The 13,646-nt window shown below is 37.1% G+C and overlaps 1 protein-coding gene across 2 annotated transcripts; it reads right to left on the bottom strand.

The window, feature by feature from the left end:
* Window positions 1-4,393: 4,393 nt before the first annotated feature.
* On the bottom strand, window positions 4,394-7,008 carry LOC108609846 (uncharacterized). Of its 2 annotated transcripts, none has more exons than XM_089464605.1 (3): window positions 6,859-7,008; window positions 4,817-6,786; window positions 4,394-4,758 (listed from the first exon to the last, which is right to left on the bottom strand). In XM_089464605.1, the coding sequence occupies exons 1-3, from the start codon at window positions 6,859-6,861 to the stop codon at window positions 4,605-4,607; spliced, it is 2,127 nt and encodes a 708-aa protein (XP_089320731.1). In that variant the 5' UTR covers window positions 6,862-7,008; the 3' UTR covers window positions 4,394-4,604. The 2 variants fall into 2 exon arrangements, with proteins under 2 accessions (XP_089320731.1, XP_089320730.1); XM_089464604.1 differs by having other exon boundaries at window positions 4,821-6,786.
* Between the last annotated feature and the right edge of the window lie 6,638 nt (window positions 7,009-13,646).

Below are 13,646 nucleotides of genomic sequence, written 5' to 3'. Positions count from 1 at the left end.
ACAGACACCCACACACACACACACAGACAAGCTGAAGCACACACTTGTAAATCATGCGCTGATGGGATTGTTGTCTATGATATACGATTTAAGTGATTTTTCCGATGAATTTTCTGCTTAGTTGATTTTTGTCCTTAAAAAAAAAAAAAAAAAAAAATTAAGTTTGATATTTATGGTGCTAGTAGAATAATTTAATTATAATAGGTTTAAGTGGCGTTTGATGTGACACAGGATTTAGTTAATGGACAAATGCTTAGAGGAAAAATCCATATATTTAAGCTAAGCTGATTTATATCAGCATTTAAACATATTTCATATTCAACTGGGAACAAATATTGAGTAAGCAGCTCAAATTTAATATTTAAATATTTATAAATTCAAGCCAGTCAAAGAGAATGCAAGAATTAAAGCGAGACGTCAGCAGAAATTTATTTTAATTCAGCACTTATAAATTATACGCTTTATTAAGAGGCTTCACAAGTATTTAAATAAAACTAAATCTATAAAATATATAAATGTATGTATAAGTATTCAGATGTATTTGAATAAAACTAAAATATATTTAGATATCAGCACAAATAAAAATGTACAAATATTTATTGCTTATATATATTTATATATTTATATATATTATTTACAGATTTCCAATTCCTTTCATCACATTCCCTTTCTCTTCTGTCGATCAACTTTAAAGCATAAATGTTCCTTTACCCAAGTCAACATTTGCATTTGACTTTTCTTGCTTTCTCAGAACGTTAAATCACAATATCATTTTAACAAAAGCTCAACATACCGTTATTTAAGTTAACATGTCTTAACTTAACTTGTCTTGCGGCCCCGCCGCCCTTCCCCCCTTTGGACTCGTTCACCACGTTCGCGCTGTTGCCAACAAACAAGACAACCCTTTAGAATTTTTTACGACCACACGTGCGTTTTGTTTTTCCGCTTCCCTCACCTGTCCGCCCCCTAGCCCATATTTGCCTTTCTGCCTCTTTTACCACTTGCACCTTTTCGGGTTTCTTTCTTTTTTTTTTCTTGTTTTTTATTCCTTTATCAGCAAACGACGCACAGTTCGCGAATTTCTTTTTAAAGTTTCGCATGGCAACTCGTAAATTTAGTGGAAATTGTGTCGTAAAATATATATGTATATCGGTATGTGAGTGTAGGACGACCAGGTGCGTGCCAAGGGAATCAAAATGCTCAATTTCTTATCGATTTTCATAGCATATTGATGTGGGGAAGGGGAAGGGTGATGGGGAGGGGGAGGGGAGTGGTGTGGATATTGCTCATTCTCGGCTAATCATTGCGAGTACTTTGCTATTCAGTTCAAGTCCATTAAATGGCTATTTGCTTATCAATTTTTGTGTCAGTTAGTTTTTCTTTTTCCAGCCACTAACAAAAAGCACCCCCTCCCCCCGCTGCTAAGACGCAACGACCCCTTTACAAAAGCAATTGTCGCATTGTTGTTGTTTATGGCAACGAATAATTTGGGCACTGGCCATTCAGAGTTGTTCATGCATGGCCAATACGTGACAGTCGCGTCTTTTGTTGTAATTGCGAGCTATGCTAAAAGGACTGCGAGTGGTTTGGGTGTCGGGCTGGAGCTGAAGCTGGAGGGCCTCCGCACTCAAATGAAATCAAATGATTTGCCGTGCAACTGATTTATGTTTAATTTATAGAGCTGGCTGCCGGCCTGACCGGCATGCAAATAAATTTCAAATGCGATGAAGACATAAACTCGACTCGGCCCAGAGGCGAAACTACAAACGAGGCCCAACAAAGCTTTGACACAGCAAAATAAAAAAAATAAAAATGATATAAAACAAAACACACAGAAAAATACTACACAGAGAGAGAGAGAGAGAGAGAGAGAACGTTAGAGAGTAGTAACAGCGTCTGCTCAGCTAAATAGAGTGCTGAATACGCGACAGACGAACCCGAGAGAGCGAGTGAGAGAGAGGGAGGGAGAGAGGGAGAGAGACAGACCCGACAAGTTGACCAACTTTTTGCTTGCGGTAGGACAGGACCAACGAAACCGAAACTGAAAAACTGGAGCAACAGCAGCTGCAGCAAGTGCCGGCATTTTCCGTATAAGAGAGCACTACCGAAAGAGCATACTCGACTGAGAGAGAGAGAGAGAGAGAGAGAACGAGAGAGTAAAGGCAGAGGCGACTGAATTGGTATAAAAGGCATAAACTTGGGCACGTTATATTTTGAATTGAACACAGCATAAATAAGCCAGTAAAAACTAACACAGAAAAAAGGAAAGCTGTTTAGATGTATTATTTGTTCTATTAATTCAATATAGTGTATTTTTCTGTTAATTTAATATAGCTAAAACAATTTTTTTTTTTTTTCAAATTTTTGTTTATATATTTTTAAATATTTCATTCTTTGATAATAATATGGCAAAGGTATATTTTTAATAATAAAAGATATTTACTTTATTCCTAATACTGAAAACAGAAAATATAGACAAATTTTAGTTATTTCTTAATAGCAATGTGTCTTGGGTGGAAATAAAATACAAATAAATATTAACTGCAGTTAGTTATAAGTAATGTGTTAAAGTCGCTTATTAAATATAAAGAAATTACAAAATAATGCATCCATGCTAAATTTATTAATTTATTAGATATTAAAATTAGTACAAAATTAAGACAAATCTAAGAATTAAGCACTGGCCACTGGGGCCTTCTTTAGTTTCTATGTAAAAAAATAATTATATTTTATGGTCTAATTTAATGTTTAACAGCAAACTTTTCTAGCTTGCCTAAGGTTTGTGTCATTGCTAAAGCATGTAAACCCTTTTGTATGGAAGCATAGTAAACCTTGATAGAAAATAAATAATGCAAAATAATTAAAAAAAAAAAAAAAAAAAACGTAATATGTATGTAATGTCTATGCATAAATATTGAAAATTATTTTATGATTTTTCTAGCTTTTCTATGTATAAATTTTATTTTTATATCATAAAAAATTGATAAAATGCATTTAGTAATTTTGTAGCATTTCAATTTTTTTTTTTTTTTTTTTTTAAGATTTTTAATGTCAAGAGAATATATACTTTCCACTAAGCAAAATTTGCATACATATGATGCATTTATATGTATTGTATTTTTTAAATACATCCTTAGAAAATAAAGATTAAATATATAGTAATCATAAATGAGATTTGGTCATAAATTGAAATATAATTAGAGATAAATATATATTTATTTATAATATATATATACACATTTTTTTTTTTCAACTATTTCAGCTATCTACACCGTACAGAAAATTCTTCTACAATATATATGTACTTGATATTTTTCGCAGCAAAATAAAAATTCAAAAATAGAATAAAAATCAATTTATCTATTGTCATCCTCCCACGCATTGGATTCGTGAGTTTTCCATTTGGCCACCCCATTGCGACACTTTGAGTGCATATTTCCGTTGCATTTGTCGCATCGGCGTTTCGTTTGTCAGCCAAAATGCAAATATCGCACTAAACATAAATCGAAGCATTTTCAATAAATCCCCAAAGTGTAGCCCTCCCGCCCCTCTCATTCCCCTGACTCTGCCTGTCGCCCAGCAAAATGAAAAAAGGAAATTGTCAACGATATCTGTGAGACAAGAGAACAGTGTGTTTCACTATTTGCAATTGAATTTGCTGCTATTGATGATTTGACACATGCCCCCACCCCGCACCTACCGCCACCGTGAGCATCTCCTGCTTTGCAGCAGTTTATGGGATATTTGTGCAGCAGCAAATTTAAAGTTTAGAGTTTACTGATTTAAAACGAAATTTGAATCAGCTAAATTAAAAAAAAATTATTTGTGGTATTATAAGTTATCTTATTCACTTAATTTTTCAAATCTGCCATAGACTTTATCAGAAGCAACACTTAAAAAGTACGAAAGCCTTTAAGTCGCTGTGCAGTGCAGTTAACGCCAGGCTGGAAAAGGCGCACACATATGGAAAAGCAAACCGCGAAAAACCCTACCAAATGGAAAGCTGAGCCGTGTGGAAACTAACGTAACGGGTCTTTAATCTTCTTAAGTGCAGCCAAAGGCAGCTTTTCCTAGCTCTCTCTCCATTTATGCGCTATCAGCGCCGCAGCTGCTCGCCAACCAGACCGCATTGAGCTCCGCCAATATGGTTTATGGCTGAGCAGTGGAAAGTTTGTCAGGCCTATTTTTGTGAGTCTCTCGTCTCTTTTTTTTTGTGCCCAGTTTAGTAAGGAAGGTTGAAAGAAGGTGCCAAGATATTCACACTTTAAAAGAGGCTTTATAGATAGGGGAGAAAAGCTATTCATGATATTGTCTAATGATATTTTATATTTCAGACTATGTGCGATATCTACTTTTCATGAATTTTTCATCATCAGCACATATGCATATATAATATATTTTATATTTTATTTTATTTTATTTATTTCATTAACATTGAAAATTCAGAAAATTTTTTAAATATGATCAATTTCTTCTCGAAATAATAGTATTTTACCCGTCGCATTAGCCAACGAAAATAGATGGGATTCCGATCGGCGAATACGACCATTACGAATAGAAAGAAAACCAAAATTTGGATGCACGTTATAAGCGTTCGAAATATGCTAGAGTGCCAGCTCTTTCTTTGAACTCTTAGCTCTGATGGATGGAAATAGTTTTGTTCTTTTGGCAAAATTGCCAATTCGAATTCCCAACGAGCTCCAAATTTTGGATTTGGATGGATTTTTGCAAAGTTCATAGATCTGACAAGGCTTGTCTCTGGAAAAATCAGCGAACGCAATTAGTGGAGTGTGATGTAAGCAGCTCATGAACGTACCTACCTCTCGCGGTCTCCTCAACCAGGCTGAAGAGCTCCTGTAGTATACTCCGTTCTGTAGGTACTGGTACACTCATTGGCATCTGAGCAGTTGGTGGTTCGCTTTGATCTGCCATACGCAATCGAGGCGAAATGGCATTGACCAGAGGTGTTCTTTTCTGCGGTTTATAAATTGCAACTGTTCGTACATTGTTCGCTTCAGCTCGAACATCCGCAGGACGACAGACTGGCCTCACGGCTGAGTCCTTAACACGTTCGTGCTTGTCGAACGGTTTCAGAGCGACCTCTTCCACATTTTGCTGCTCTTTCGCTTTCATTTGTCTCTCTTTTATTTGCATTTTTGTTTGACTCATATTCTTTGCCGCTCTATTGCTCTTGATTACGATACTTTTCATTTTCATTATCAACTTTTTGAACTTTGTGAACGCGCGTTGTTTCTTGGACGATGCGCTCGAATCTTTACTGTCCATAATTTCCGCGTTCATCAATTCTTCATCTTCTGTGCCTAACAAATACACCTGCTCTTCCTCGTCCGTATCGTCCTCTAGCCAGTCTTGCTTTGCTCCATTTTGTTCCGGTTTGTGTTGCTCTTTGCACTTATCCTTAACTTCTTTTTTCTTCTCAATCGGCTTTTTATTTGTGTTTATAACTATTCGTTTTTCTCTTGACTTCTCTGGTTTCTTTGCAGTCTTTAAATTCTTTTTTGTTATATCTGGCCTCTGCTGCTCATCCGTTTCCGTATCCATTTCCGTATCTTCTAGCCAGTCATTTACTTTGACTTGCTTTATCTGTTCAATTTTAATGTAATGCCGTTGCTTGCCCTTGTCCTTAATTTGTTTTCTTTTTTCAATCGATTTCTTTTTGATAGCATTCAGTTTGCCTCTCGGCTCATTTACCTTCGTATTTCTGATTCTTGGTCTAAGATCCGATTTGCTAGACCCGCAGGGTCTAGGAGTTCTATCTGGATCCTCATAGCTCTTCCATTTCGAATTGCCCACGGGCAATCTCTTGTTCATCTTATCGAGCTTAATACTTACAGCACTTCTCCAAACATTCGATGAGTTCTCGAGCGTTTTCCTGCTTATTCTCTTCGATTTTCTCACAGTTCTCTTAGTTTGCTTAACATTTCTCTTTGGCTTCAAGTTGATCTTTATTCGCTCCACCTCTGCTGCAGTTTCTCGTCTGCTCGCTAAGAGCTTGGAGTTGTTAAAGAACTGTAAAACGTCCTTGTTGAGAGGCAGTAGCGTTTGCTCGTGTTTATAAATGATCTTGGTGGAGCTTTGCATTGAAGTTGGTTCAGCGTCAGGTCGGAAACTCTGGTTCTTATGATCGGACAATATGTTTGTTTTGCTCTTTGGTCTATTGGACGAGCGCAGAACCTCTTGAGGGCTCAGCTTTTTACGCTGCAATGGTGATCTGGCTCTCTCCTTGGACTTGCACACCTTACGCTTGTCCTTCACCTTCTTGACAAAGTTCTGTATTCGCTCTATCAGCTCTTTGCTGTCGATTAGCTGCACGTGTTCCGCATTGAGCAAATTGTCGAGGTTCCGTTTCTTAAATTCTCCCGTCTTGGGCTGATCCTTAATATGGCCAAATGTGGATGTATTCATATTGCTATGGGGGAAATTCGAATAGTTTGGCGTTAGTCTAGATTCGACCACAACTGGACTATTCGCACTGGGCTGAGGTGCTCCTGGATAGCTGGGCCTGAAGAAGTTCTCCATTTCCATGCCCAGCTCCTCCTTGTGCTTCGTCTGCACCCCAATCTGCTCGCCGTCCACGACCAGCCACTCGGTGTTGTGCGTTTTGTACATCTTATATGTTTTCCTGTTGATTCGAGCGGCTATGTCCATCAACGTGCTCTTCCTGGCCAGCCCGTAGTTATCGACCCGGCACGCAGGCCGCCCAGTGGATGAGCTTCGCTTCGGCTTGCCCTCATCGGATTTGCGCGCGCAGCAGGCTTTATATCTCTGTGTGGGAAATTTCGTGTATCTTATCTAGATCGTCATCTATCATTATATACATCATCGAGGCATACGAACCATAGTTTTGCATTTGTGATTATTAAAAAATATATAAGAATAAAAATTGTTGTTTTGTAATTTTTGACAGCTGTTCTCAGGATGATTCTAATAAAAGTTTGTTAGTTTTTATGTTTCCTTATCGTTTATTTGTCAACCAAATGCTGCCACAATCTTGATACCAATATCAGAAGCTTTTTATCATTCCGCCATAATTGAAGCTTTAAGTTATGTCCGTGGATTTAATTTTGTTGGACGCACAGTTTTCGGCAATCTGTTGACGTTTTAATGCCGCCGCTGTCAATGTTGTTGTTGCTGTTGTTGTTATTGTTCTTGTTATTGTTTTTGTTGTTTTTGGCACTACAGCGTGGGCCGCCTGTTTTGCCAACGCGCCACGCCCCCGCAACTTCGCGTAATTTGTGCACCACTTTGGAGCGTAAAACTTTCAAAAAGTCATCAAAAGTTTATGTGTAGCCTGGACCACCTAAGTCGGGACATGATTCCTTCCGGCCGTAACCTTGTCTTGCATATGTTTCTCTCTTTTCGTGGAATACCCATTGTAAGCTTTCTTTGTGGAGTATACTAGGTGATTGGGAAGGTATGGAGCGCTAAGGTTTATTATTTGAGATCCATTTTCTTTGCTTTTGATAGAGCGGACTTTATTGTTCTGATTGGAACAGAAGACACTGAAATTTTCAGCTAATTAAGTGCAGTATTCTCAAATGTGTCATTTATATGCAGGGCTAGCTAAATCGAACTAATTGAACTTAGTCTATATAAATCTGTCTGTCTTCGTATTTAACTCTTCCTTAAGATACTAAGAGCGTTATGTTTTGCCTCAATAAGTGAAGCCCTACTTTAACCAAAGAAAACTGATTTTCTATTGAGCATTTAAAAATTTTTATATATACAATTTTTTCATTTTCTCTTTTTTTTTTTTTTTTAATTATTTTAAATTTATTTAAATTAAATCAAATGTAGATTTTTGGAGTAAATAAAAAGTAAATTTGATCTTAGATTTCCCAATTTATGTATGTCTACTATACTTTTCATTCAATATATCTACAGCATATCTTCTAGTTAACTACATTGGTTAACAATCTTGGCTGGATGAATTTCCAACGCGTTGGCAACTTGAAAATGTAGTTTTTGTTGTTGTTGTTTTATTAAAGCCTTTACAAGTTCATTCCAGTGCGCATAATTTTCTGAGACGCGACTTTAAGCTCAAAAGGTCTGCGCTCTGCGCACTAATTAGCCAGCAGCAAAAGGAAAATGCACTAAAAGTAAACTGATTCGATGCTATCGAGCTGCCAGCCTTTGCTATATATATATACATATATATGCGTATATAAATATATATAAATATATATGTATGCGTATTCTCCAGCTGCTGGTCAGCGCCATCAGTTGGCGCTGCGCTTTGTATTTCTGCTTCGTTTGCGACGCGTTGTAATTGCAAAAGTTTATCTTTATCTGGGCCACGGCCAGCTCAGCAGTGCCGGCAAATGGTCACATTAAAGTAATTACATTCACCGTTCCAACAAAGCTTGCACAGCTTCAGCTTCAGCTTCTGCTTCTTCTTCTGCTTCTGCTTGCTTCTGCAGCATTCACAGCGCTCGCGTTAATTTGTTGCCCATGGTGAAAGAACGGTGAGTGCCATCAACGAAAGAGAGAGAAAGAGAACGAGAGAGAGAGAGAGAGAGCGATAGAGAGAGAAAGCGAATGAGTGAGCAAAGAGAGTGTTGGTGTGCTCAACACAGCAAAGAAATCTGAGAGATTAGCCGGCTAAGATTGCAGCTAAGGCAACTAAACTGACTACAGTTGAGTTTACGCTTGGATTTCTACTAAAGGTGTGCTGAAATAATGCTAAATAGCGCTAACTCCAACCTGTCATGCCACAACGAACGTTACACTTCTGCTCATTATGTGCCCTATTCAAATTATCCCAGAGGTCGGGATGGAGGGACTATGTGGGGCTCTGTAGAAATGGTCTTGCGGTAAAATTTTAGAATATGTTTTAATTTTATAGGACAATTATTTAAGAATAAATTATATTTTTTGTTGACTTATAAGACTGAATAATTCATTCCCTTTCTCATTATTAATACATATGTATATCATAATTATAATAATAAATATTAAAAAATATATATCTATTATATCTATATCTAAATATATCTATTATATTCTTCATTAGGTTTTCCGATATTAATAATACTTCTTTTGAATATAGAAACAACTACTATGGCCTGAATCTAATGACAGCAGGAATGCAAGGTAACATGACTCCGAGCCTAATTTTCTTTATTTTATCTTCTTAGCAATACATTGACCATGTTTATAACAAAGCGAAAAGTGACAAAAACTTGAAGCTTTCACATCTCAAACTTTTGGCTTTCATTACAATTTTGGAACTTATTTATATATATTATATGTAGATCCACTTGCTATCACTTTCGAATAACTAAAAACTATGGAATATTCCAGTTAAAGTATGAACCTTTCTGTTCAATCCTCTCACCAGAAAAAAAGGCTGTCGGTCAACTTGAAATCAGTTGCAAAAACCCTCGAGCCGTCACATCAAATAGCGATTGCATGTCCATGCAACACTCAACGCTCTGCGAGTATTTACTAATTCTTTTAGCTTTTGGCAGGCAAAAAAAGGAAAAAAAAAAAAAAAAAAGAACAGAAATAGAAATAAAAGGCAGGAAGTGCACCGAGCTCTCACTCCCGTTAACCGATTTGGTCAGATAAGCCGAGATATGGCACAGAGAGTGTGGCATGCAAAAATCGGTTTGGCTGCTGGCTGGCAGCAAAAGCAAACATTTTGTTTGTGCTAAAAATTTTGTGTGATTTCCCCACGGAAATTGATGATGGTGTTTGCTGAGTCGCAAACGTGTTGGAGGAGTTAAGCGAGACGGCGACGGTGACAGCGACGGCGACGGCGACGGCGACGGCCAAGAGACCAAGAGCAATAGAGCCCACCTACAGTGAATTTGTCATTTCCAGTCTAAACGTGCGGACAAACAGGAGCGGTCGTGGTTTCGGCGGGGGGTGGGAGGCGTTGCCTGAGCGGAGCATAGGGACAACTCGAGTCTGAGTGCCTGCCTAGTGGCGCTCGCTACGTACGTTCGATGGTTCGTTTGTTTGCACGGATGTCAGCGCCATAACAACGAGCAGAGTGGGAGACCCAGAGTGGGAGAGAGGGGTGCGCCGAGGGGGACAATTGTGGGAGTCGCAGTGCGTGTCGCTTTAACAAACCGGAAGTTACATGCGATGTAATGAAAAACGACAGAGCGGAAGTTGCAATGGGGCACCCAGAGTATACCCAGAATATGGCATACTACTATGTACATGCCCAAACGCACACCCAGAGCGTGCGCCAGGCATGACCATGAGCAGAGTTCTGTGCGTAGTCTGCGGGGGATTCGAGCTGAGCCCGGACTGGGGCGCTGTGCTCTGTGCGCTGTGACTGAGTTTGCCTTAACGTTCCTGGTATTTATAGACAATTGGTTCGTGATTGTTGACAGCGCACAGCGTCGCCCAGAATGCCATGAACATCGGCATGACCATTGCCCAGCTGACAGTCAAACCAGCAGCCCTTGCTCACACGCACACGCACACACACACACACACACATGCAAACCAACAGAGCTGTGCGTAGGCATTTGATTTGTTTTATTTTTGTTTTTTCATTTCATTTTTTTTTTTTTTTTTTTTTGCATGGCTCATAAAAATTCTACGAAATATGTTCGAGCTATGGCATTGAGCTGGCAGGAAATAGTGCGCAGTTCTCCGCGCTGTCAATTGATTTAGCGCTCGTGGCCATAGCAAATACGCAAAATTCCTTTAGACGGCATTGCCAAATGCAAAAAAAAAAAAAAAAAAACGAAAAGGAGAAAAAATAGTGGAAATATATGCAAGCGACAAATATATTTTCCGTTTCCTGGGAATTTCAGCTATGTCTGTGCAATAAAGTCTGTCGTTAATAAAGAGCGCAGCGTGTGCGATTTTTATGAACTTCATAATTATAGAAATACATATATTTTCGCCACGGGCACAAGCTGCATTCAAGTCGAGTGGAAACACTTTAATTACTCTTGGGAAAGCAAACATAATTTTTTCATAATTTTATTCAAATTTTTTTTTATTGCTTGGAAAGTATGCCGTGGCTAAAAATGTGTGAATTTTAATATTAATTGTAGATAATAAAGATGGAAGGTTAGAGTCCTTTAGGGTCGAAAAACAACACATTTATTTCTTGTCAACCTCAAGCACGTACCTGAAGTGAGCCGTGAATTTATTAATTTTTTTATTTTTTTATTTTTATACCCTGAACCCATTGAAAATGGGAAATCAGGGTATAATGGTTTTGTTGAAATGTATGTAACAGGCAGAAGGAGGCGTGGCAGACCCCACAAAGTATATATATTCTTGATCAGGGTGACGAGCTGAGTTGATTTGGCCCTGTCCGTCTGTCTGTCTGTCCGTCTGTCCGTCTGTCCGTATGTTTGAACGCGTCGATTTCCGAAGATATAAGAGCTAGAGACTTCAAATTTTTTGTAAAATGTTCGTAATTACAGCGCGGATATCGAGTTTATCATTAAAATTCGATAACTCATCCCGATCTTTTTTTATCGATAAAAAACCTTATCGAAAACCAGTTATAAAATTATATCTTCTACACCTTTATTGCTAGAGTCTCCAAATTTTTTATATATGCTTATATGCAATTTATACAATTTCGGTTTTTGTTAAAATTTACCCCCCACCTCTAAATTCACCCCCTAACCCTCACTTTTGTAAAACGCGTATTTCAAATACTAGAGACTTGTGCTTTGGCAATTACATGCATATTCATGTAATAATCATAATCTGAAAGTTTTATGAAGATCGTACGTCCACAAAAAAAGTTATTAAACAATTAAGTTCTCATAGTAAGCGCACACTGCAGCCCATGCGTTTATGCGTGGGTGCTTGTGTGTGTATGTGTTTGTGTATGTGTGTGTGTTTCTTGTGTAAGCTGAAAGACGCGAAAAATTATTGAAATAGCTAGCACTCCAAGGGTTCAGGGGATCTCGTAGTCGAGCAGTCTCGACTAGAGCTTTCTTACTTGTTACTTTTTGCTAAAACCTTAAAAAAACAAGTAAGAAAGCTCTAGTCGAGACTGCTCGACTACGAGATCCCCTGAACCCTTGGAGCAATAGATATTTCAATAATTTTTCGCGTCTTTCAGCTTACAGAAGAAACACGCACACACACAAACACACACAGGCACGTACGCACACACCCAGGCACACATACACACACACGCATACAGACACACATACACACACACACACGCATACACACACAAACGCATACACACACACATACACACACACATACACAAACACATACACACACAAGCACCCACGCATAAACACGCATGGGCTGCAGTGAGCGCTTACTATGAGAACTTAATAGTTTAATAACTTTTTTTATGGACGTACGATCTTCATGAAACTTTCAGATTATGATTATAACATAAATATGCATGTAATTGCCAAAGCACAAGTCTCTAGTATTTGAAATACGCTTTTTACAAAAGTGAGGGTGAGGGGGTGAATTTAGAGGTGGGGGGTTAATTTTAACAAAAACCGAAATTGTATAAATTCCATATAAAAATACATTAAAAATTTGGAGACTCTAGCAATAAAGGTGTAGAAGATATAATTTTATAACTGGTTTTCGATAGGGTTTTTTATCGATAAAAAAAGATCGGGATGAGTTATCGATTTTTAATGATAAACTTGATATGCGCGCTGTAATTACGGACATTCTAAAAAAAAATTGAAGTCTCTAGCTCTTATATCTTCTGAAATCGACGCGTTCATACATACGGACAGACGGACAGACGGACAGACGGACAGACGGACAGACGGACGGACGGACAGACGGACAGACGGACAGACAGACGGACAGGGCCAAATCAACTCAGCTCGTCGCCCTGATCAAGAATATATATACTTTGTGGGGTCTGCCACGCCTCCTTCTGCCTGTTACATACATTTCAACAAAACCATTATACCCTGATTTCCCATTGAAAATGGGTTCAGGGTATAAAAATAGATTTCACCGTCTTAAGCATATGCTTCTCTTATTATTATTATTATTGTTTATTTATTTATTTATTTATTTATTTATTTATTTATTTATTTATTTATTTATTTATTTATTTATTTATTTATTTATTTATTTATTTATTTATTTATTTATTTATTTATTTATATATATATTTTTTTTGTAATAAAATAATCGACATATATTTTTGTGCGACATATTTACAATTGGAATCGTCTAGCACCTAAAATGACAGCGTATCTATTGTACAAGTCATGGTATATACAATTTTCGCGTAGTAAAGACAATCATCAAACTCCATAAGGCAGGGGAGCCAACGAAAATATGTTCAAAATTTAAAATATCATATAACGAAATGGCTTTGGTTCATAAGGGTACCAATACATTGCATAATAAAAATAATAGAATTTTTGATTAATAATGATAAAAATTAATTTATCTATATTTATTTGGAATGTATAATTTGAGATTTTATAATAATATATAACTCAAATAACTATGACAATTTTTTTAAAAATATAATAATAAACAATTAGAACATCTAAAACATATTAAATTTATTACGCATATATAATAACATACAAATTCGAAAATATCTCAATTATAACTATACAAAATTTAGTAAACATTTGTTATTAAATTTTTGAACAATAGAAAAATCTTAATTTTTGACAGTCAGAATTATT

This window comes from Drosophila arizonae, chromosome 3 (genome assembly GCF_054131065.1).
Source record: "Drosophila arizonae isolate 15081-1271.41 chromosome 3, UAZ_ARI_1.0, whole genome shotgun sequence".
NCBI classification, from domain to species: Eukaryota; Metazoa; Arthropoda; class Insecta; order Diptera; family Drosophilidae; genus Drosophila; species Drosophila arizonae.
This window is presented reverse-complemented; position numbering and strand designations above follow the sequence as displayed.

Coding starts and splice junctions, on each gene's coding strand:
- LOC108609846 (XM_089464604.1), bottom strand. Junction 4,759..4,820: donor GGTTGAGGAGACCGCGAGAG/GTAGGTACGTTC, acceptor TGATTTTTCCAG/AGACAAGCCTTGTCAGATCT.